A 26,189-nucleotide genomic window follows, 5' to 3' on the forward strand; every position below is an offset into this window, starting at 1 on the left:
ACTGGTCTCCAAACCATCAGCTAGTTTTCAAAAGGTGCAAGGTGTGATCTGAAATAGAACTTGTTCAGACAGATACACATCTCTTGAGGAATGATTACCTAAAGAGAACATGTTAATATTAACTCCAAATTTATAACTGGTTGCGCTTCTAATATCTGAGTTTTACGTAACTTTGGAGCTAGCAGCTTGGTAAACAAGTTTGAGCTGTTTCCTTTCTTGAAGACACCGATTTTTTCTTTTGTTCCAGAAAATGTTTCATTCAACATAGAACAGAAAGGAAGCAAGACATGAGGGGAGGCAGGGAGAGAAGCAGTTTGAAGTCCTCTCCTAAGAGGGAATTCAGAATGGCATTTAAAAGCCTGTCAGTTATAAAAGAAAGCAACAAGACAGATTTACCTTTGCTGTTATTTTGTGTTAGTTTTTCTTAAAAGAAATAAGTCTGTTTATTCAGAACAAATTTTACAAAACAATTGTCTTTGTGGTACAGAGCAAAGTTTAAGAATAAATACTGAATACTTCGTATAAAAATCAGTAATATCAAAGGGAAACTGATGCAAACCAAACAGAGGTAAAAACAATTTTAGTATTAAATATGTTGTGCAACAATGTCAAACTCTTAATGAGGAGTGACCATTCAGGCTGATAGTTTTATTTGTCGAAGTAAAACCTGACAGCCCTGCATTGGAGCACCAAGATTATGCTTAAGAAAGGTTCCATATGAAGGTGTACAAATCTTAAGTAATTGTTTAGAACCAGGAAATAAGTTTTCTAGCGTCTCCATTTTTTTCCAAAGGAGTGCCTTCATATTTTCCTTTTCATTCAACAAGCAACTTCGTTTCACTGCAGCAAAAAGAAAAAAGAAATCCATACTACACACATGAAGGTCCTTTTAAGATTAAGAAACAATCCAAACAAAACTGAAACCACCTGTAAAAGCATTTCAACAGTCAGAAGTGACTTCCAGATAATGGCAATCTACATTTAAACAGTGTTTTAGATGTAAGCTAGGTCATTACCCTATACAAGTTTAATCTACTTAAAACTTGCTTTACCTTTGCTTGTATGAGTGAAAACAAATTCCAATGCATAGTTTTGCTGGAAAAAACTGCAGCCTTAATAGGACAGTTTGGTTGCTTACTGCGCAGAAATACCCTCTTTCCCCACAGTGAACAGGGTGGCTTGTTCTAGCAGTGCAGTTTTTGCTGTGCAGTTTGTTCATTTAAATGGCTCACAACAGGTCAGAGACCTGATGAAGCAGATTTCCTTCAGTATGGAATACTACTTTCTCTATATGTGCATTTATTTCTCTGTAAGCCAACAGGCTATACGTATCAAGGGTTGTCTTATGTTTAGTTTCTTTCAGAAAAGGCACACATCCTTAGAATGGTAATCAGTATGTTCAGGCAAGAAGTGGAACTGAATTTGTCCTTCAAGTATAGCACTTGCATTCTTTATTCCTTCTGGTGCTGATAAATTATTTGTGGGCTCTTTATATACCAAACATTTCAGTCCAGTTCTTATCTTTTTCCTTCTGGAAAACCAATTATAAAACATTACATGTTTCACTTAACTCCAGTAGCTACCTACCATCCACCTGAAATGGCAGCTTAGAGAACAGTCAGCAAGCTCACTCCTGGATTCTGCCTATGCTAACATATACCATTAAAATCTGCAGCACAGCTCCAAGAGCAGTAGCAATTATTCAAACAAAGTTCACTACTTGCAGCTTAAAACTGCAAAGTCTTGTACAGTTGTTCTACAGTAAAGTCAGAAGGCAGATCAAGCACCTCACTGCTCCACACAGCGAGAGACCTAGAATTTGTTCCAGCATCACATCAGTTCACAAGCAGCATCTGACCATACCTTGTGGGAGCTGTGCCCACTCCAGGAAGAGCTATCATAGTTTGGTAATTGGTAACTAAAATATCTGTCCTGAGAGTCTGTGAAAACACCATGAGTGAACTATACATAAAAAGACTGCAGACAGACTCGAACTTTGGTTCTCTGTGATACTTTTGTGGCACCATAGTACAGCTCGTAACAGCTGGAGTTTGAGCATCATTTAGTTCTATCCTCATTTACACCACACAGGTGATTTCCTCCTGTAGGTGATTTTAACATTTAACTATATTCAAGGCACAGGGTTTCTGTAGACAAAGTACCCTGATTTTTTTTTTTTTTTTTAAATCTTGCACTTAAGACTTCAGGAGAAATATTTTAGTGATTTTGATTTGTGTACTGAGTTTCTGTGGATCGACTGTCCCTTCAATGTGAAGTCAAACTTTGGGCAGAAAATACCCTCTTTGTTAGTACAAGCACAAAATTTTGCTTTTTTCGAGTCTTTTACTCATAGCTGATTTGAAGCTGTTACATTCTTGGGAACCTTTCCTTGCTTTTATCTTTAGAATCATGAATACTGGAAAGCAAAAGCACTGTTAAAAGAAAACTCGTTTAGCTTATGTGCTTATATTAAAGATTGGACTGTTTGAATATACCACTTGGGTGTTCAGAAGGCAGAGAAAGATCAGCAAAACCGGTCACATGAGTAATATTTGACTTTTATCCTTTTGTTACTTAGAACAACCAAGTACTGATTCCCTCCTTCAAAGATTTAGGGAGCTTTGAGAAGATTGTAGCAGGTCTTCACTTCTAGCACTTGCTGTTTTGTCAATTGTGCAGGTCCAGACTTACTTTCTACAACGCACTGAGAAATACTGAGTATTTGTTACCAATTTACATTGCCTTAAACTACTGCAATAGTCTCATTCATGAAGTCAGAAGTTCCATTTCCCTCATCTTTTGAAAGGTCTACTCCATTTTGATACAGCATTTTGTTTTTCTATCATGTGCCCTCGTTCACGTAGCTTTAGAAAAACAAACCAACCAAAACTTAAAGACTTACTGACAAGTCCAAAGTAACAGACATTTCACCAAGCATTTCAAAGCCTAGAAGTCAAGTCCACTATAGTTAATTTCATCCAGAATTGCATCCCTTGAAGAGCATATATTAAAAAACAAAAAGAACAGGCTACAATGTAAAAAGTCAGAATATAATAAGAGAGCTGTTCCAGTAAGAGTTTCTGAACAGTATTTGGGACCACCTTTCCTCACTCCCCCCCCCTTCCCAACTATTCACATTTAAGTTTTGCCTCTTTCCATATTTATATATAATTTGAATAAACAATTAAAAAGTTGTTGCTCTGTTTTGGCTCAGTGGATCTTCAATGCAGATATTCAAGTATTAAGAAAATGCAGCTGAACAAGGGTATGTGTCCTCATAGTACAGTTTACAGAGAAGCACAATATTGACTAATCTGCAGTACACTTTACCCCAAAACCCTGAAGAAAACTTTTTAACTTTGGGATCTGTAGCCTGCTTCCAGAGCTGGTGAAGATCATCTACATGTCCATGAGATGTCATCATTTTGTTATAAATGCAGGGATGATATGGAGCCTTTCCTTCCCCAGAAAAAAATACATGATATTGTGGTACAATCCCCACTTTATTGGCACAGAGACCCATGAAAACATCATCTATATAAAGACTTGTATTGAGAGTCAGTGATGCCTCATAAACTTTAGCTGCTACATCATTTGATATTACATATGCAGCTCCTGCTGTGTAGTCAGGGTAAGAGGGCCACTGGTACATTTCATATGGAACATAGTATTTGCTACTCTTGTCTCTTATGGGAGGGGATCCACGATGGACACGACCAATCCAGAGATCTTGAACACCCATTTGTGCTAAACTTTGAAGATAAGCAACAAGATTTGGCATATGGATAAATATATCATCATCTGCAGACATAATGAACCTGGCATGAGGACAGTAGGCATTCACCCAGCTAAACTGCAAAAGCAATTTCAGAGTAAGATTGTGAAAAGTATCCAAGAAGTCTTGCTGAATCAAATCGTTGTATTTCTGGTCTTCCAGCTGAAGTTCTCTTTGCAGCTGTGTTTGCTGCAGATGATCTGTTGGTCGTCCTAAAGCAAAGAGAGTTTTAATGTTGGCATTTAGTTGAGAACGAACATACTGCTCATTACCCCAAGTTTGTCTAATAGCATCCCTCCGATGACGGTTCTCAGGAGAAGTCTTCACAAACAATAGGAGAAGGACATCCTGCTGCTGACATTTCTCTCTATGGTTGATCAAGTACTGGTAGCTTGATATTCTGTCCAAGTTATCTCTGTTGATAGACAGACTGTCATTCACAAAATGGTAGCTATTTATGAGGTATCTGTATGAATAGGACTTCATATGGCTCATAATGTGATTATCAAACGATTCCCAAAAAAACATGAGAGACAGTATGAAGCAAGTGGCACATATCTGCAAAAAATGGCGTTTTCTGACTCTTCTGGGACTAACAAACATTCTGATACAGTTTCTATAATCCTTACACTTGTTCAGGATCTGTGTTTTTACAGTGCCTGTGTTTTAGTTTAAGAGCAGTGTCACCACTTCAAGATAAGTGTCCGTTGTAAGGCATGTTGTTTTTCATTCAGTATCCTTTTATTCAGCTTTGTTCATAGATTTCACAAGTCATCTTCCTCAAAAAATGTTTTTCTTTGATGGAAAGAACGTAGACAGTTTTGAAAGATGAGACTTGCAGATGAGTATTTTCCCTTTGTGACATCTTGAAGTGAAAACTACAGTTGTAAATCAGATCTTCTCATGCATTTCTTTCCTTCATGAATACCTACCAATTGAAAAGGAGGGGAGAGAGAAATGTTTTAGTGAGCTGGTTTTAGGTTTGGTCACAGACATCAGTTGACTACTCAGACACTCCCCATCACCACCCACCTATGCACCTCCCAAGCAGGTTAGAGGTTGTCAGTGGCCCACAGCAACCTTGAGGGAGGCTAGCGAAGGAAACAGGAAACCCGACACAGAGGCTTCAGTTCTGACATGAGAAACTCTTTCTTGGATAAAGCCACTGCCATTAACCAACAGATGACAGCATTTTGTTTCAACTCTAAGCTCGGAGAGATGTGCAATGATCTGAGTTTACAAGTTGTCTTTGGGCAGCCATTAAAGAGCCAGACCCAGCAGTGGCCTACCCCTGCTTCCAGATGTGGGAGCACCACCAGGCTGCCACCCACCAGAGCCCCTGACAGCCCTCCCCTCCCTCACAGCCACAGCAGCTGCCCTGCACTGCCACCCCTCCCACTGCTGCCCTGCCAGGCAGGCCTGAAGCTGACTGGCAAGGAATCAAGCAAGCCAGCCCTCACCCCAGTCTGGCTGCAGGCCATGGCAGGGGGACAGGTTAGGCCTCAGCACAGTCCCCTCCAACCCTGGCTCCTCCCAGGGCCACCGCCTCCTGCCCAGAGTGCAGGCACCACCTCTGTGTCATGCCCCTGCCCATGTATTGTTCCTTCCTTCCCCAGCCCTAGTAGCACCTCAGCAGCCTCCTCACCTAGCACCTTCCCCACCTCAGGCAGGGCAGCACTGCTCTCCTGCCTCTCCCCACAGGACGGCACTCAATGGGAAGAGACCCTTGGACTTCCACAGACAACCTGAGGTCACCTGAGGAGTGCCACAAGTACAAGCATGCCCATTACCAAACATCTCATGTATCAGGACCTCCACTTTTTAGCTGATGGTGCACAGATTGCAACCCAAACTACAGGTTATGCAGCAAGCTACACCAGACAGGCCCACAGAGACTCTTCGGTTAGGCACCCTGCTGTTACAGCTACACCTGTGCAGACCAGACAGCTCACATTCAGTGTTACCATCTCTGCCACCAACTAGGGTTTTAGTGAAAGAAATCAAAGCACAACACTATCCAGGTCCAGCCTTATCACCCTGTGGGTTGCAGAATTCAATTCTTGTAGCCAGAGCTGTCTCTATCTAATAAACAACAGCCTGAAGTACCAGTTATTTGTTTATCCCCTAAAAACTCAACAGTGAGCTCTATCAGGCAAGATCTGTAGGGTGCCATTCTTTGATGCTGGTCCTACTAGGTAAGCATTTCTTGCATGGAGACATAACTCCTAAAGAGAACACAAGCTATCGCTATTGCATTAGAAGTTACATGCAACATATTATTTTACTCATTTGAGGTCTTGCAACTAGACAGCATGATGAGAATGCAACAGACTATACAGAGATAAGAAAACATGGTGCAATTTTGGGGTGTAGTTATCTGCCACAGGAAGGTGACTGTTCAAACTGGAAACTGTGCATTGGTGCAGTTGAGGCTTGCAGATTGTACTGCATAACAGAAAAGCTGTATGGGCAGTCTGGTGAATAAAAGCCAGTCAGCGCTTTTTGTAGTATCATTTTAAACCCTTTTTATTTTAGAAACACGAAGTTAAACAATGCATCTCAGAGTTATAAACTCAGCAACTTTACAACAGACGCTACTGCAAAGCTTACTATTGCTTCAGATGAAACACAGAGATGCAAACAAGCTGGAGTGTTACAGAAATCCAGACATTGGATAGCTTCTTTTGGAGGAGTGGGTCTGAACATACCAACTACTTCCCAAGAGCAAGGATGTGTTCTAGTTTTCCTCTGACCTATTTACTTGTGTTCTTTTTCAAAAACCTGTGCTCTGCATGAAGTTGGCCAGTTAGCACAAACGCTACAGCAACACATCCCCCAGTTAAGTTTACAAAGTCAGGAAAACTAAAAAAAACCCCACATCACCAAAAGGGAATCAGCCTAGTCAGTCAACTTGCCTACTATCATCATAACATAAAGGCAGCTGACTTTTCTTAAAGGGAGCACAAGGCCATCTATTTAACCACTTGAAGTAAAGTTTAGCTTGGTAAACACAGGAATCCTAGTCACCAAACACAACGTTTTTAGGTTATGCTTGGATAACATGTTTTGCCAACGATTTGCAGCTGCCCACATCATCTGCTAAAAGGAGACAAGTCAAAACCACAAAGTGGCAGAGATCACTTAAGACTACCAGTGAAACTAACATACATGACAGTTATTTGCCACTGAGAAGAATAAAAGCCCCCCCAAAAAAAACAACCAAACAAAAAATCCCAACAACAACCAAACAAAAAATCCACAAAGACAAGAAAAAACATACAGAAGTCACCATGGAAGCCACCTTAATTATGGAGCAGGTAGCAGGGGACAAGTGATGCACATAAACTAAATTTCCTGTTCCCTAGCACCCCACTCCTCAAAGTCAGAGATGCTAGAAAGAGACTTCTCCTTGGAAAAAAGACAAGCCACAAGATGAAGAGATTAAAGGATGGAACAGTCTAAGCTGTCATTTCTTTGATCTAGTTCAGGGAAATTAGATCAGCCTTTAGTAGGCAGAAGTTGCTCAGAATCTTTCTCAAAAACATACCCCTCAGGTAAAACTTTAAAATGCAATTATAGATGAGCAACACTGATAAAATGTAAGGAGACCTATACCTACCCCCCCATCTCCCTCAAAATCCTGGATACTTGGATTGAAAGTGTCCATGCACCAGTAGAGTCTCTTTCACTGTTAGAACTTTTTATAGCCCATTTGCATACCCATCCTTTGGGCTTAGTCATGTTCTCCTTTCCCTTAAGCGGAGAACAGGTGAGTCACTAGAGGAGCTATTCACTGCCAACTGATTCTCATGATTTTGAGAAAAGAAACAAACCAAGCCAACACACCAATGTGTTCTTCCTAGCAAGAAGAAACACCACAGAGAAGAGAAACCCATGCTTGACAGTCCTTTTCCTGACTGTAATTAAGGTATTTTGCCTCTCAGTGTACATTTTCTTATTTGTGGATTGGAAGCTCTTAGATCCACCCTGGGATGAGATGCAGACTAAGAGAACCATGTACCCATAAACATTTCCTGTAGCTGCCTTCCTTTCCAGTAGATTCACAGTTGCATGTGGTCTTCCCCCAGGCAGCAAGCACTGCTATTTTTTTTTTTCCACCCTGCAGCAACCCTATGTTCCTTCCATTTCCTAAAGGAGTTTGTTATTTACCTTTTCAGTGTTCCCACAAGCATGACTGACATTTGAATGTAGGAACTCTTTATGGTTCTGTATTCTCCACTTAGTATATAGTCTGGGATGCAAGTGGAGCTAGGATAGTTTGTTATGCAAACTTGTTTATTTGTAGAGTGACCAGCATGGAAAATCAGATCCTTGGGGAGCTTCTTTAAATGTCCACAGAAGTCAGTATTTGAAAGAAGTCAGTATGGAGTTAATTTCAGGACAGAAATAGGACAGGTTTGGAAAGTCCAGTGTGCAGAGATAGAGAAACTCTAAGGAAACATAGAGGCACCTCAGATATGAAACACCAGAAACAGACTCTCACAGGAAGATCCATGAAGAGACAACATTCACACAAGACACAGGAAGGGGACCTCTGGAGATCTTCAAGACCAACCCCCCTGCCAGAACAGGACCATAGAATCTAGCACATATCACACAGGAACACATCCAGAGGAAGAGACTCCACAGCCTCTCTGGGGAGCCTCTGTTAGGCTCTCTCAAGTAGATCCCTGTCCCTCTTGAACTGGGGAGCCCAGAACTGGATGCAACATGGAGATGCTATGCCTTGATAAAAACCCAAACCAAAGAGACCAAGTAAGACTGCCCAGAGAGAACACTCCACAACTCCAGCTACTGCTTGTGATATGGTACAATACAGAGGCTTAGCTTCAATTAATCTGTAAAAGTTTTGACACACCACATCCCTGCACGACTTCTCTCTTAAGACAAAGATCATAATGTCTGGTTATTTTTCACTCCTCCTGCCTAGGGCAGAGGGTAAGTTTAGACCATACATAGTCTTCCTAGACTCTGGAAAGCACTATTTTAAATACAATAATTTTTTACTATCAGCTTGTAGCAACTGTCTTTTTCACATCAATGACTCTTGAATAAAGAACGGTCAGAAGATCTACAAGAAAGAACACCTCAGACATTAGTTAACTTCAAAGAGAAGTCATTTAATAACTGCTGATCTCTAGGTCCATGTCTTATTTTCAGCTGTGTCAAAAAGCTGCTTAGTTTGAGTGCAGTTCCAGTGGATGATTGAGCTCAATCAAAAGCTTACTACTGCTGCCAGTTGGGGACAACCTTATACTCACTCTTCCCCATGAGAAGGCAGGCCCTGTCATCCTCCCCACGTGGACCTTCTACAGCCTGGGACCTCTCTGGAGCCTGCATGTTCCTTAGTTTGCCTGCAACTTGCAGCTAGGGTACAGTTTCCTGCCATGGTAGAATCGGCATTCTTAGATGCTTTTTTGTGCAGGTGTTGAGGACTTCAGATTGAACAGACACCTGATTTTCAGAAGGTAATCATTCAACACCTTGCAAAACTCCTTAAATGATCAGAAGTTGTTCAGTCAAGAGCAATCTGCTTTTTGATAAAGCAATGTAGACTGAAGTACAGCACTTCCTCCAGGGGAGCTCTGTATCAGAAATAACTACAGCAGCATGCTGAACAGTAAGATGTTGAAAGCTATGACCACTTGCTGCTTCTCATTGATGTGTAACACTCATAAGGGCTGGGGCAATCTCTGAAGCGTTCAATGGCAGAGAAATTTGAAGAAGGCAAAGTTAGATGGAAGTTGAGCAAACAATTTCAGCTCCTTCAGGGCTGGAGGCAGAAACAGACTGTCAACACTCAATGCTGCCAGAAAACAGCTAACTGCCACCTGAGATTTAGTTTCCAGAGAAGTTTTGCACTTGCTGTAACTATTGCATGGAGAGGATGAGCGATTTTTTTGTTTCCCCTAAAAATGGGCAGCAAGCTTCCCAGCTGCTCCAAGCAAATATAAATGGAGACATCTGCCAGAATGGATAGACTTAAAAGAACCAGTCTACATCTGGATTGCAGTCTTCAGTAGCTTTAACCTGCTATATACAGTGCAGGGGCTCCCCAGTACAAGCTAAAGGGAGGACTCTCTTCTAGAATGAAAGCCTCTAAAACATGAGTCATTCATGGGATTTTGCACAAAACACACAAGCATCAACATGAAAATCCTTGCTCTGTGTGCAGGAGATTGTGTGAAGAGAGATTTGTGCTGACAGTAAGGATAATGTTCTGAAGTTTCAGAGTCTGGCAAAGTTGTGTTAAGGCAAAAAAAAGCAAAGGGACAAAAACATTAACTGTAGCTGTTAATGTGACCTTGAGGCATGAATGGCAGAGCTTAAGCATCAAAACCATTTGCACAGCACTAGTCTTATTTCAGAGTAAGACTTCAGTCAGCACTTCTATAGCCTCTAGAAAGCTCCCCCCCCCACATTTTATAGTATATAATTTCTGTTTGCATTTGGAACTTGATCTGGAAGCTTCTGTATGAGCAGTGCAAAGAATTTTCTAGTAACTATGTATCACTTCATCTCAATATGATAAATGCACCCTGCCTGAATAAGTGGGGGGAGGACCACAAAAGCCATTACAGAAAGGATCAGCTTGCCACTATTTTCTATCCCCCATTAGTGTATTTCAGTCAACCTCCATTAGTCTATTTCAGACAACCTTGCAAGGATATCCCATTGACACACAGCAAGCTTTGAGAAGAAGGTTAACTGGAACTGAAGGTTGAAGAAACGTTTTCCACATACTAGAGAGCACAATTGTCAAGTATCAAGCAGTTAAGGATCTGGTCCAAAGCTCAACACTGGAAGAATGTAAGTCTTCTAGTTACACATTAATGCTGAATCCCTGTTTCCTACCACGTTAATACTGAAGAGCTACAACATGACAACCCCATCTGATGAGTAATTCTTTTTGCTGCCTGTTTTAAGTAAGCCCACTCAAATATTTATTTGCAACTAGACCTAGAGATGTTACTTCCTGTTTTATTTTTGCCCACAAGCCTAAGGTGATTTCTATTGCAGTCTACAAGCCATACCTGCAGATCAAGCTGAACTACCACCTGCAGCAGGCTTTTTCCATCTTAGCTGCCAAACTAAAAGAGGAAGTCAATTTTAAGACTGACAACTAAACGCACGAAGACTTGTAGTTTAAGCTGCCTTTCTGTGGGCATCACTTTGAAACTCTTTTTTGCCTACTACTTTCCAAAAAAAGACAATCCAGTGAGTTAGAAAGTACATGAAGGATTCATTTAAACAGGCTAATGCTGTTGTAACCATGACCATTTCTAAACCATACTAGATTTTGCAATCATAGTTCCATGATTTAAGTTTTTGCTTCCAAGTATTCTTGCATCTGCTCTCCAGCCTACCCCTTTTCCTCAGACTACAGTCTGACCCCAATTCAGCATCAAACTTCAGACTGACCTCCCATATTGCAGCAAGAGTTTACAGTAAAAATTTCAACATTACATCCATTACTAGCACATGGGGACTGAGGCAGCGAGACAAATGAGAAGTTCAGTTTGTAGATTAAAATGCAGGGCAGGGGCAAGGATGTATCATTGTGTTATGGGTTTTATTTTCAGTTAGACCTATTATGATAAAACATGGAATTAAAAATGTCAAATATTGGCTAACTTACAGAGTATAAGAACTGGTGGGATTTCTTTAATGTCCTATTGGACTAGTTCTCTCCAGATTTAAGTTAGCACAGCTCTGAGATATGCAAATTCACGAGTTCCCATAGCAAAGTTTCATCCCCTCTAGATTTCTCAATCAGCTCAACTGCATAAACTCACCTTCTCTCTTAAGCATGGCTCATTAACCTTAAACAAGTACCATGCTGACTAACCATCCAGACACTTTGTATACTCTATTTGTAACTGAGCAGAACTCCTGGATCACCCCTTTCTGCAAATCTTTTCCTCCAGTAGTTCATGTTCCCAAGCATACAAGTATAGCCCTGCCAGACAGGTCTGCAGGTTTGTCTACCAGCAAACCACACACACAAAAGTTTGAGGATCTTGGGCTGCAGAAACCTAATGTTGGTGCTTATCCTAATGGTACCTGGCCAGTAAGAATCAACATCTTTTTTGTTAAACTCTTCCACTTAGATGACTCAAGTCATGTAGTCAGGAACAGAGTTGGCTTTCAATTCTTTATACCCATTACAGAAATTAAGGAGCAAACCAGGTCCCAATCCTATGCACAGAGATACTAGACACTACAGAAATAACTTCCTCTGTTGCTGGGGAAGTGTCCAGGTCTTCAGATTCAAGGCCATGCTTCCACCACCACATATATATACCCAGGAAGCAAGAAGTCTAAGGCTAGACTGAAGCCACCATGCAGAGATGTACCTCAAGCAAAGCACACTAACACGCAAAGGTCTCCTAGAAACATAAAGATGGTCCTCTTAAACAACTCGAAGATCAGACTAGAGAAGCAGCAGCTCTAGAGGAAAGCAGTACTTCTATCAATATCTAGAGGAATCATCTGCCTATACAATTAAAAGATGAGCTGTCTGATGAGTGAAAAATCACGAGGAAGAGAGCCCCTTTAAGATAACCCCCTAATAGTTCATCACCTCCACAAGTGTAATGGAGGTGCTATTGCCACAACACTTCAAAGCTCTCCTCTTGAGATCACCAAGAGCAAATATTGCTTAAGCCACTATCTTTCCTTACAGATCTACAAGCACTTACAGTCATTGCACACTCTGTTCCCTTGGTCCTTAACAGAGTCATGCCTTGTTCATTTTCACCCCCTCCTGTTCACTGCTGTGCATAGCTGGCAGCAGCTCTTACACTGGAAGAGAAAAATGCATTCTGCTTGAGGCAGAGGGAAGAGGAGAGGAGTTATTAATGACCCTGTCTGCTTCTTGGATAATCTCATCTAGTGAATTGTCTTTTATGAATAGAAAATTAATCTATTTGAATCAAGCAAGCAGCCCATGCCCATATATTCACTTCTTGTTTAACATCTGTATTTCAGTTATTTTCTTAGGATTTTAATTTCCATTTGGTGTGGTTCAGCACCAATTTGCTAAAACTGCTTCAACACATGTAAATGAAGTGTAAAAATGAAGTGTGTATATATATATATATACACACATTTTCTATAGAAGCATGAAGTACTAGTCATTCAAGGTGCTCCAGCAGAAATTAACTTACATTTTTAATAGACTTAAAGTTACATAAACAGCACTCTGAATTCAATTAAAGAGCCACCTTAACTTGAGGCAAATCCCCATCTAGAAAAAGCAAACACAGACTGTGCATTTCTCTTAAGGCCTAACTTCCAGACTGCAATACTGAAAGGATTCACAGTCTTTACTGGCATAAGAGAGCCCCAAATAGTTTTAAAGCTGAAACTGAACAAACATGCTAGAACCATTGAGTTAAGAAGTATATATAGTTAGAGTAGTCAAAGTTCTATCAAACAAACTGGTACCATCCAAATATGTGAGGTTCCTGCCCATCTCTATCAAAAGACATGTCTCCTCAGTGAGTGACTGTCAGTTTGGGGAGAGGGTTAAGGAAAACAGCAAAGGAAATTTTTCTGTGTACAAGGAGAGCTGGCCACCAAAAAGGACTAAAGAAAGTTTTCTTCATTTGCAACAACTGCTGGCAGAAGTCACCACTGCTTTAGCATTTCCACAAGATCTGGCTTCCTCTGGCTAGCTAACCTCTTCCTTTAGTTCAGTAGTGAAATGGTAAGCTATGGTCTATTTCAACTATTTTATGACTACACAAGTTTCAAGGCCTAATGTAGATTTCACATTTTAAGTGGCTTTCAAGACAGTCAAATATTTCACATCAAAAGCTGTTGGTTCTTTGTAAATTTAAAAACAGATCCAACACAGGGGGGCCCTATGGGCATGTTGGAGGTCTCTCTGGCTTGCTTGAAACAAACATGAAGATGCAACTATCTCAGATTTTATGATAAAGTGGATCAAGAACCACCTCAGTATATACAAGAGAGCCACAGATTGGCTGGAGTATTAGCAGTGCAAGGCTTTGTTTAAGCCTGTCCACAATCTGGGTAGGATGAATTCCATTAATCCTCTCCTACTTCTGTGGGAACCAAGGAGAATTTTGGCCTTTTATACAGCCCTTTCTGTAATGCAACAAGGTCAGGGATTGTACAGGAGGCATTCATCTGCTTTTTGTTATGAAACATGGGGAGAAAAAACAGCATGGGCTCATGATAAAAAAAAAAAAAGGCAAAAAGAACCAACAACCCCCACATGCACTCATGAGAAACATAACACAGTAAAAGCTGTAGCAACTTAAGAACAACATCCTGCAGCTTCTAGCTTACCACAGTTTTAAGTACCCTCACTGAGAGCTGCTAACATGTCACTAGCCATAACAAGCCACAAAACAGAATTCCTCAGCTTCAAGATTCAAATCAGATAAGAAAAGTCAAATGAAAGAGCTGTAAAACACTCCCAACATGTTTAATAAGCAGTGAGATTTCTCCAAGACTACAACCTTTCTAAATTAAATGAACTTATGCATTTGCATTTAACCCGAAGTACTTGTCTGTACTTAAGAGAAAGGGATAGTAGGTCACACTATTTAATAACATCAAGAGTCAGTAAGAGTTACTATTTTTATATATATATAAAAATACTTGTCTGATGCATATATGCATCTATATACACACACACTTCTCTGCAAGACTAATGTAAGGCCAAGAATGTAACAAAACTACATACAGCAGTAGTATACACACAGCACCAGAGTAAGAACTGCCACAAGGGCAGTTTAGTGAAACAACAGTTAAGTAGAAACTACAAATGAAATTCACTAGGAGACAGACCACAAAACACCAGTCTATAGACTCTAGAAGGAAGCTACAAAGACAGGAGCAGAAGCTTACAAGACAGAGATGTCTTGAGGCAGAAGTTAAAAAAAAAAAAAAACAGACATCCATTTAAGCCTGACCATTCTAGCAAGTTGAGCTTTGAGAACAATGCAATAAAGTTATACTTGTAGCTACTGCAAGACTTCACTCATGTCTCCCAGTCATCACAACCAGAACCTGAGAAGAGAGTTAGTCCTAAGTATGGTACTTTTGCCCCCCATTCCCCCCAATAACCCACTACAAGGTTTTCCTACTATTAATGCAGTGAATAAGTATTTTATTGGAAAGTAGGAAAGTTGTAAGAAGTTGCAAACCCCACTTTGTCTAGATTTAACACATGGATTACAATACCCCAGAGTACACACTGTGAAGTCAAAGACCTTTCTTTAGTAAGCCAAGTCAAGAAGAAAATTCATCCATCCTCGGATTGTTTCATACTCCGTGGAAGACCACCACTAATCTGGGGGGGATTGGCACACTGTGGTGATGTATGATGAGCAGCAGATCAAAGTTAAGAAAAGCTGTAAAATTTCCTCTCCTAAGACTAAAGGCCAGCTTAAGTCTATCAGCACAAAACTCTTCAGGTTTACGTAAGTGAAACTGGAAGAAACTAAAGTTGCAGGATGCAGCAGCAGAAACGTAAGCAGAAAGTGACTTCTTGTGCCAAAAGTTCATTCACTTTAAAGCAGCTTACCTCAACTCTGAGCACAGAGAAGACTGGTTAAAGTCCCCTCCTCTAGCATTATGTCCCCAAGCACTTCCAACAGTATGATCCATACTGACAAAAGGAGTTCTTTACTTCAAAGTTGCTGCACCTGAAAGGTGACAGTCTACCTTTAGAACATGGCAACGTTCCTGTGTGCTTTGAGTGACCAAACTTCAAGACTACATCCAATATTCTGGAGATGTTACCAAACACACAAGCTTGACCTTGTGAAAATGGCTTCCAGCAAGCAAGCTTTCTCTGTGCTACAAGGCAGGAACTCCTACACTCTGCTGTCTTAGCAGTAAGTAGACCTATGTCCCTCTTCATAATCCTTCAAACTAAGTTGCTTTCACTTAAAACATTCCCTCCTTTCAAGGCCATCTGTCCATGGGTTGTTAAGCAGTCTTCAGATCTGTTAGTTTTTCTCCTGGGTTGCTGAATCATCTCCAAGCCACAATTCTACCTAAGCTGAAGATCAAACTATGCAGTCACCCAAGCAACAGGTAAACTTTAGGACAGGTACAGGTTCATTCTAAAGAGCTGCAGTTCCAAAGCAAAGGAGCTGTTTCATCACCCTATTTCTGTGCGTGGCAGTTTCCCCACTGACTAGAGAATTCAAGTAAAGGGTCATCTTTCAAAGACCCTTTCATAGCAGTTCCCATGTTGCTATCAGGGCCAAATGTCCTATTTGCAAAACTTATAAGAAATGGGAAACCAACTTTCCAAGTGTCTGTACCTATGATTTTAATCTTGTCAGACTCAAGAATGCACACACCTAAGTTCAGGACCTGGAACACAATTTCTCAAATGTTGCAAAGATTCCAAATACACAACATCTCCTGTGTAAGTGGAAAACCGTGCTGTCACTCCCAGCCAGCCTCACATAGGTGGCCCATATGGTGCTTTCCACTTGAACTGTAAGATTAGTTATTTCTAATTGCCAGCTGAATATTCAGATAGCCTCACCCAAGATGTACGCATCCTGGGAAACTGAGAAAGGTATTGCACTGAACTCTGCAAGCCCCACATGGAAGGAAGACCTAGTAGTGCAATGTTAATCCAACACTTTCTGGTTCCCCCCACCAGTTTCTACCAGTTGCAAGGTCCAGCAAACCTGCTTCATTAACAGTAAAACCACAGCAAGTTTTCCTCACAAAAAAACCCTCAATACTTCTGTACTTCTAGCAAGCAACATTTTCAAGTTAAAAGATCACCCAGGCAATTCTTCAGGCATAGGCTAATAACCATAGGAGATGAGGCAATGCTCTGGACATCAGGTGCCTAACACTGTAGGTGCAGAGTAACATAAGCCACTGGCATTTCAAACGATAAGCAATGACTTGCAGGGTTTTCCACATGCTTCTCCCTAATCTGTAGGTAAACTACCATTCCTAGCTTCAGTACTCACTACTCCAGTCTGGCCAGATGTCAGAGACTGTCCCAACTGCTGCTTTGGGCAACGTGAGCAACCAGTTTGCTTCTCCATAACATAGCATCTTAAGAGAAGACAGAAAGTCATTCACTCGGTGGAAGAAAGCTAGTAAGCAGACACTGCTATTGTATTTCTAAGCAAAAATAAACCCCAAACACCAACCCACTCCAAAACTTCAGCAGTGACAAAGCCTGCATTTTCACCAAGACACTACATTTCTGCATGTAACAGGTGACAAGCTAAAACAGGTCTTTGCAGAGCAACCAGTAATTCCCATAATATCAGAGCAGCATACATCTCTGTGACAGTCCAGCCTTCTGAAATACTGCTAGAATATTCCATGGCTCTTGTTATCAACAGTGATTTAATGTCTCCTGCCAGGCTCAATAAGGGAAAAAAAAAAAAGCTGATGTTTATCCTCTTTAAGAGCACAACTATTTTCTATTTCCAAAATCATCTATCCCTTTACTAACCCTGTCCTTTACTAACCCTTTCCAAGTGTTAGGAGAAACTTGAGAGCTGGGGAGAAGTGAGAACAAGACATCAGCAGACAAAATAGATTTCGACAGTTGCACTAGTAGTTTCAACACTCAGGTGTAAGCCTTGGCACATGAGGATGCTGCAGGACAAGTAAGCAGCATGTACACCAAACTTGCCACAGCCAGAATGGAATTAGGGGCTTTTTTCATCATTTAGGTGCTTACGATGGAGTAAAGCCAGTCTCCCATCTCTAGATAGTCCTGGGTCTTGCTCAGAAGCAGTTAAAGCTCCTAAAAAATCTCAGGTGTTCCCCGTGCTCCCTGTAGTTCGGGTGAGACGATGCGATTCACTCTTTTCCCAGTCCCCGCCGCTCCATTCTCCCGCCCAGCTTGGAGCCGCCGCCCCCGGGGCTGTGCCCGAGAGCATCTACCCTCACCTCGGCGTTAGGAGCAGCCCATACTCTCCCAAAAATGTTTGAAACTCCGGAGGCTCGAAAATACCCGCAAACTTACACTGGTGCGGACTGGAGACCCCTACGGCCGCCTCCCCCGTGTTTCCACCGACTGCTGTTGCCGCTGCCCGGCACCCTCGCGAAACCCGAAATTAACACAAACCGATTGTTAGCTTTCACACCACCCCCTTCCCCCGGGGCATCTGCGGAGTTCCAGGAGCAGCCCAGGAAGGGAGAAAGGGGCAGAGATAGAGCGGGGAGAGAAGAGCCTTCAGCCACGCGGCTGCAGCCGCCCCTCCGGGAACAAAGGAGGTAGCCGGGCCGGTCCTGCCCCTCGCACAGCCTCCGGCCGCCGCCAGCCTCCAGTATCAACGCCCGCAGCCGGGCCAAGAGCACAGGCGAAAAAACAACCAAGCAAAAACCCCAAACAAAAGCTTTTTAAAGTTCTGCTTAGCACAAAGGTTCTTTCTGAAAGCGTTCCGTATCTCCCCCTTTCGTCTAATGCGTTTTATGAAAACGGTTTCTGTGCGGAGTACCCCCAGACGCTGTGAGAGAGGCTGCTCCCACCCAGCGGCAGCCTCCCAGCCGAGCTGGAGCTCCCGGCGCTAACGAACCAGGCCCGGGCGGGAGGGCTGCCCCGGCGCTCTCGGGGGTGCGTCCCCGTGTTGCAACCCAGGGCTGAGCGGAGAAACTCCAAGCCGGATTTGCGAGTTTCTTGGGTGGGGACAGTTGATGGGAAAGGTAGGGAAAAAAAAAAAGACCACCACACAGTTTTCCCGTAGTAAGAAAAGAATCGTTTGGAGAAATAGGAACCCGGGAGCGGCAACAGGAACAAGGGGCGGGAGAAACCAGCAATGCTTTGAATGGGTTATTTCATCACAATGCTCGAGTGGCTGCGAGTTTTCCCTCCACGGTTCAGGGGATGAGAAAGACGCTGAAAGTGCCATCGAAGAATAAAAAAATTAAATAAAAAAAGTTTTTCTGCTTATTAAAGAAAGGCAATCAACCAAAAAACAATGGGATTTGGGGGCAATCTTCTGGAAGATTAGTCAAACCAGACATTAAAACTGCACTGAAGCTTGGGTCCTGTTTGTCACAGGCATTTGAACTCCCAAGTCCCAACAAACCCTTCCTTAAGACAGGGACATGGCAACCCGGTACGGGGCTAATGGATGCGGTCTACAGCAGCTTTATACAAAGCGGTTGGAAAACTTGTTTAGCCAAGGCATGGAACCGCAATCCCAGAAAGGCGGAGAAGTGAAACACCCTCCTCCCCTGAACAGACCAGCTCTTACAATCCCTGAAGTCTGGCAAAGAAAAAAAAAAAAAGGCATTTAGGAAACCAGAATTTTTTCGCAGATGATAATTAGCCAGCTACTTGCTCAGCGCATATATGAAAAACGAACAACCCGGCTGCTCTCTGCAAGCGAACAAACTTAGAAGGCAGGAGAAGAGACGGGAAGAGACAACACCCAGCACGGATTCATGTACCTCACCAGCACAACCGGACGGCGAGCTGCCTCCTTCTTCTGCTCCGCTTTCTTCCTCCCTTCTTTCCTCAGGGAAGAGGACTGGCCCGGCACTACCACCCGCCTAGCGCAGAGCGGCCCCGCTGGCTCGCAGCATATGGGCTCCCGCGGCGCGCCGAGCCAACCGCCCCGCCCCTCCTCCTGCCCCGCCCGGCCCGGGCCCGGCCCGGGCTCGGCCCTGGCCCTGGATCTCCTGCTCTTCTCAGGTGTCCCGCTGTTGATAAACACCCTGTCCGCCCGCGGCACTGGCTGCCTTTGGGATTATCCATACTCCCGGTGTGCCAGATTGATGCAATGCTGAGGTTTCTTTTACTCTCTTCCTCTCTCCCGTGGAGGTGAGGGAGAGACTGCTGCGTGCCTTGTGGGGAAACAGCAGTGTGCCACGAATGTCCTGCAACGACAGTCAAAGCGCTAAAAATAATGTTTCTTAGAAGTTCGACATTACTTATATCCTAAAAACTTCTTAGGGGGCACAATGGCAGTTTAGCTAATTGTTGCTCTGAAAGTTTCCCAAGTACTAAATAATGTCTCACTGAGGGGTAGCTAGTTTGTAGGTCAAGTGAAACATACTTCTTTCACCTTCTTGTTGAAAATCTTCAGAGGAGGAAGAGTTTGAAGGGTTTTTCTCTTCTACCTTCTTAACAAACCTTGGTAACTTCTTTGCAACATTTCAAGGAGAAGCCAGATTCACTGAAGTACATCAGTAATAAGTCAGTGTCCATGGTTGGTAGACTGAGATGGAAGTATACAAAAACTAAACCAAGTGCTATGAATGTGCCTTCTTTAAGTGCAAAAAAAAGTTTGCAAAACTTTTGTAAAGAGAAAAACTAGCTTTAAAAAAAAAAACTAAACTCATTCAAATGAGGTTGAAAAGCCATTGTAATGCTGTGCCTGGTAAAGTTTATTGTAAATCTTACATTTCTCACTGAAGATAAACACAATCCCATTGTATCTTCCATTCTTTCAACATGTCTGTGATTGATGTGAATCATTCCTGACCTCATCACTGACTTCATAGAAGTTTAACTATTGTACATCATGACAATTAGTGTCTGTCACTTCACAACCATTTTATGACATCTTTCTGAGGTGGGGAATGTTTTCCTTTTTACACACAAGAGAGAAAATCAGAGATAGGAATACTGTTATCAAGGGCATCCAGCAAAAGTAGAGCAAGGGTGAACCCTGAACAGCTAACTGTCCCACAGAAGGATGTGTTGCTTTGTAATACCAGTTTTGTCTGAGGAAACTTCAAGGCCTGAGGAGTTTTTCACTTGATCTCTTCTTTCTCCTATTGTATGTCTTAATATGACTAAACACTTCATAGCAGCCTTCCCAGATTTCTCTCTGTAAGACAAAATGTATAATTTTTTTACAACTGGCAGTTCACCCTAGCAGGAAAGGTTTGTAAATCATTGTGTAAATTTGGCATGTTACCTTAGCAGTGTTTAAATAACAGTTGAAATAACCTTATAAACAAAGAATCATTCATTTTTCTTACCAAAATGGTAACTGTTGATTCTTTCACAAATTTCACAAATGTTTTTTGTTTTTTTTTTTTTGTAAGTTTGTTCTTCATCCTTTCTTTTAGATGTTATTCCATTTGAGCCTTTCATCAGTGATAAAATAGACCCTTTCAGAACGAGAAATTCTCAGTTATAGGTATTTTTAGAACTCTGGAGCACAGATTTCTTGGCTGGTGATATCAATTTCCAATTTTTCCTGTTTTTGTTTTCAGTGGAAATTGGTAAACCAGGAAGAGAGAGAAAAAAAAGTATTAATTTGTGCTGCAGTCAAATATGACTATAAGCATGCAACTTGAACTTAATACTTTTAATGTTTAGGTGGCCAGCTTGCCAAATACAACCCTAAAAAGGTCTCAACTTGGAGTTTTCCAAAGTCAAGTATTCCAAAGATGTTTAAAAATTAAACCCAAAATATTTCTATGCTATCTGTGTCTTGATAACATAGTTTCTAGAAAATATAACTTCAAGGAGCTGCATTTTCGGAATCATGAGATATCTTTAAGATTTAAGATGTGTGTATGGGAAAACAGTATTCAGACATAAACCAAAAGTGACTCCTCCTAACCAACAGTACAAATAGATTTAGTCCATTGTGGCTGGGTTTGTCTTACAGTTGTGTCCACTTTTTTTTCCTGAAAAATGGCATTTGCCATTTGATGGTTCTGAGCCTTTTTGAGTCTCTGTGGAGCCCTGATGAGTGTTCTCAAAGGGGTTGTAGTAGGTGCCCCTGGCCCAAACGTTGCCTTCCTCATCATACAGACCCATTCCAACAGGCTGGACTAGTATGATCAAACAGCATCTGTGTGCCCTAACTGTTGTGTTGTCCAGTGCAACTGAGTATACAGAGCCTGGCCCTAAAATTCATGACAGGAGGTATTTAATTGCTATAAAGAGGATTTTTAAATCCAGAAGTGCAGTTCTATTTGATAAACTAAACCAGCTTACCTGTTCGATAAGTTAAACCAGCACCCTCTGTTCAAAACTTGTAATTTTGGACTCTCATTGTCTGTATTTCTCGGTGGCTTTTGTAGCTCTCTTGTTCTGTTGTAGTCTAACTAAGCCTTCTAGTTTGAGTTTTCAGATCTTTCTGTGTATTCATGCGATGTGTCTTGTATGAGAAATCTGATGTTTTCATAATCACATGACTCTGAGCTTAGGCTGTAAGCTTGAAATAGTTAGTCATTTTTGATAAAACCACATGGAGGGTACCCTTTCTAGTTCTTGTACACAAGTGGCTGTGGGCAGCCTGTACAGATGTTATTGGAGCAAGCTGACCTGAGAGTTCATGGAGTCCCAACTGCTGCACTCCTTAGTATCTTACCGCATTAGTATCTTACATGCATTAACTACATTACTGTGACATTTTGCAATTCATTTTCACACATTATTATGGGGAGATGATTTAGTCAGATGCTCTGTGGCATCATTTCATGAAAGGAAATCTGATTCATAGGTCTACTCTGGTGACAGTTTCACAATCAGTGTAACCTCTTTTCTGTCTGCTGCTGCCCTTTCTTCCTCTTTCTCTCCTCACATCCACTGCATGTAGTCCGTTTGTATCCTTTGTACAGCTGCACCACTAGTATGATTTTTTGTGAGGTTAATCTTGATTTGGGTCAACTCATCTTGCTCACCAGTTTGAGTGTCCATACTGGTGTACAATCACTGTCAAGGGCAAGGGAGGGCAGGGCTAGGTGGAGTGACTAGAAACACACAAAGGCACGTGTTTATTCCTCCAGATTTATGGAGTGGATAAACTGATCAAGAAACTGCTTCCAAAGAGTTTATATTATTGTCCATCAGATAGGACACTGAATTTCCAGTAAATTTGGAGTATTTTATGGCTGATTTGCTTTGGATCAGATTCACTCATCATTTTTCTATCCTGTCTAGTCCAAATAGGGGCTGGAAGACTTTGTTAGTCAATGTTGGTGCTTCTTATTGAAATCACGAAAGTGTGACAGCTGTTCCTGGACTTTCTGACCAATGTATATGGAAGCAATAGGTTTTCAGTGGCAGTGACAGGAGTTACAGTAGTGTTGTGTCTGATTTTCATTCATTTCTATTACTACTGAATAATGAGCTGGAAAATCAGTGGGTTTGTACTCAGATGTGGCATGTCACATAAGCAGCATAATTTCTGCTTTCTCAATTAAATTCTCATGAGACTGCAAGCTCTTCCAGAGCTTATATTCAGATAGAATTAACATAATGAATGACCAGCTTTAGGTTTTAGAGTCTGAGGTATCATTTATGCTGAGTTTAAGGACACAGGATGGTCCTAGCTATCCCATGTGCAGAGTATTGCTGGATACATGCAAAATAGTCACCAAATATGTCCACAGTCCAAACATATTCTTTATCCTCTGAACATGTATGTTGTTTTCTTTACATGCTGAAAATGTCTGTGGAGTGCCTGACATCACTTTTCTGCACACCAGCAGCCAGCTGTCACTTTGCAAACTCACATCTTGGAACGTGCAACTTGCAGGTCTATGCCCGAAGGTGTTTGCAGCCTTAAATAAAAGGTTTCAACTGCAGAGCTGGATATGACTTAAATTTAAGAGTCCTTTACATTCAGTGTATCTTAATATCAGGGTGTGGTGGCTTCAACCCACCACACAGGATCAGGCCTACACTCAATGTTATCAATCTAACAAGGACTGGGGAGCTTCAGAAATCAGTCTGTTCATCACTTTGAACATCAGAACAAATAAGTATATAATTGAATCATCAGATTGTGCAGGTAGAGCAGGATAGTGCTCTTACCCTGGGTGAGGAATTAGAAGCTATTTTCAGCATGAGAATATTGTGCCAGAGCCCTAATCTAAATCAGCAATAGCAAAATTGCACTGGTCTGGGAATTGCTAAATTTAGGTGTGGCCTGGTGTAAAAAATACTAGTAGCTCAGGGAGTGCTGCTAAAAGCTTTGGTGTCTAAGTGCTTGTTTTAATCATCAGAGCTGCATATGGCAGGAGAGAGGAACTAAGATCACTGATTTTCTTAGCTATCAGCCAAAGATGCAGAGCCTTTCAGGAGGCAGAGATAAATTGTAGAATCACAGAATGTCTTTGGTTTGGAATGGGCCCAAAGATCATCTAGTCCAACCTCCCCTACCATGGGCAGGGACATCTTTCACTATGTCAGATTGTTGAAAGCCCCAATGAACCTGGCCTTTAACACTTCAGATGATATGGCATCCCCAACTTCTCTAGACCATCTGTTGAAATGTCTCACAATCTTCACCCCAAACCTACGCTCTTTAATTTTAAAACCATTGTCCCTTGTTCTGCCACTACAGGCCATGGTAAACGTATCTTTCTTATAAGCTCCCTTTATGTTCTGAAAGGCCATAACAAGATCTCCCTGGAGACCTGAACAACCCCAAAAGGGGGAATGAACCTCCCCTTTTATATGGCATAAGTAAGATTCATTGCAAAGGTTTCCCTGTAGTGTGCAAATGCAAGATATAACAAATGTAATAATATAATGAATATAATATAATATAATATAATATAATATAATATAATATAGGAATATAGACTTATTTTACAATTGAGACAATATGATTTTGGTCAGTGGTTGAGACATAAGTGTTTCAGCAGAAGCCCAACAGCGTGTCTTTTCAGTCTAATTTCCAGGCTCATGAAAACTTTCAGCTGGTAGAGGGGAAGAACTTGGAGCCTACATTTTAAAAGAGAAGCTGTGTTCTTGACTTTATTGTTATGAGCAGAGAGAACTGTTTTCTTTCACCAGACTTAATGAAAGAGTAGTCAGCAGGAGAAATTTCAAGAAGCCACTAGCCATTTCTTGTTTGCCATCATCTCTTTCAACCTTTACAAAATCTTTGTTTTCAGAGAAGTTTCCCCATTGGGCAGATTGGCTCCAACACTTACAACTCTAATTACAGCCTAAAGGGCTGGGAAGATCTTTGAAGTGAAGTGAATGCTACCATGTAGAGAGATCTTGCTCCTGATAGAAATGTGTGTAGAACAGCAAACGGAGACATATTCCTATTATAGATCCGGTTCTGAGAACTGGGAAAATTATTGTGAGGAGGAGAAAAAATCATAATGCTACAATACAGTGCTTTATTGAGTGCTCTGGAGGAAGCTTACTGAAGTCCTTGTGTCCTTGCTACCAAAGAATCTGGGGGGTCGAGAAAAGCTGAAATAAATGCTCTCAGCATTCACATGCCCTCTTACAAAATTTGCACTTAACCAAGTATCAAAGAGGGGTAAGCAGCCACTTTTGCTATTATCTCTCATACCTGCTTGTTATTCGATACTAAGGTTATTTTAATACTCTTCAGAAATTCCAGGAATTCCTCGGCTTGTTTTCTGTGAAGTTGTTCTGCTGTCTGCTGGCTCTGGGCAAGCTGCTGGAATGCAGCTGGCCACATGCACATACTGGATGGTTGATTTGTTTTAGGCACATGGGGACGATTAAGATCAGAGGTATCTTCTCTGTCTTGCTCTGTGTCACGGGAACGTGTGTGCTTCACTTGAAAAGCTTTAGAAACTTCACAAAGAACACAGTTAATGAGGGGCCATTTGCATCCTCTACTAGGTGGCTACTTGCTAAGCCTATCTAGGACTTTATACTAAAGTTCTGCTCTCTCCCATTGTCTGATCCATCTCAGGGTTTATAGAGCATATGCAAATAAAAGCTGCTTCGTGTCCACTTAGAACCAGATGCACATGTGGGCTTGAAGGCTTCTATGTCTGTTTCTCCCCTAACTTATAGCTATATCACCTCTCTATAAACACCTCTGGCGTAGGGGGCTGATGCTCAAGGCTTTTTCAATAGGTGTCTGAAGGACTCCAAGAAATCCCAGGTAACACAGTCACAAACCAAGGAGCGGAGGATGTTACTCGGCCCTGTTTTCACTGCCAAGCTGAAGGATGGAGAAAGAGCAGGAGAGGCACGGTTATGATTTTGCACCATGCCTTTTCAGATGGTCACACTCGCTCTTTAAAGGCTGCAGCAGTGGCAATCTTCTAAGTGGCTAAGAAACCGCTGAAACCAACTCAGAGCCATCAGGCCTCTCAGGGTGTAAAATTCTCCAGACAAAGCTGTCAAAGTATACCTGTCTTACCCATACATGTTCACACCAGTTTCAATGAAATCTGGTTTTAAATTCACCTAAACGTGCATCTCCTGGGTGTCAGTTAGGTCCTGGAGGAGTGCTGAGCACTTCATGTTTTCATTACAACAGCACAAGGTGCATGTCCTGTTGCCTAAATCAGGATGTGAGTGACTTGCACCCACACAGGGATGATCTAAATAACTGCATGGTTTGCAGTACAGTAGCAGACAGGACATAGCAGATAGGAGATAATTCAGTCCTCTGTACACAGTGATGCAATAGACCAGCGATTGAACAGTTGCACTGTTCAG

The 26,189-nt window shown here is 41.8% G+C and overlaps 2 protein-coding genes across 2 annotated transcripts in view; one reads left to right on the top strand and one right to left on the bottom strand.

Annotated features, from left to right (window-relative positions):
- The window catches only part of MCF2L2 (MCF.2 cell line derived transforming sequence-like 2), a 140,042-nt gene that overhangs the window by 60,752 nt on the left and 53,101 nt on the right, over positions 1 to 26,189 (top strand). The gene's annotated exons all lie outside the window — the stretch shown is intronic.
- B3GNT5 (UDP-GlcNAc:betaGal beta-1,3-N-acetylglucosaminyltransferase 5) lies at positions 3,242 to 4,378 on the bottom strand. The gene has a single exon (XM_054386367.1). The coding sequence runs from the start codon at positions 4,376 to 4,378 to the stop codon at positions 3,242 to 3,244; it is 1,137 nt and encodes a 378-aa protein (XP_054242342.1).

This window comes from Indicator indicator, chromosome 13 (assembly GCF_027791375.1).
Source record: "Indicator indicator isolate 239-I01 chromosome 13, UM_Iind_1.1, whole genome shotgun sequence".
NCBI lineage: Eukaryota > Metazoa > Chordata > Aves > Piciformes > Indicatoridae > Indicator > Indicator indicator.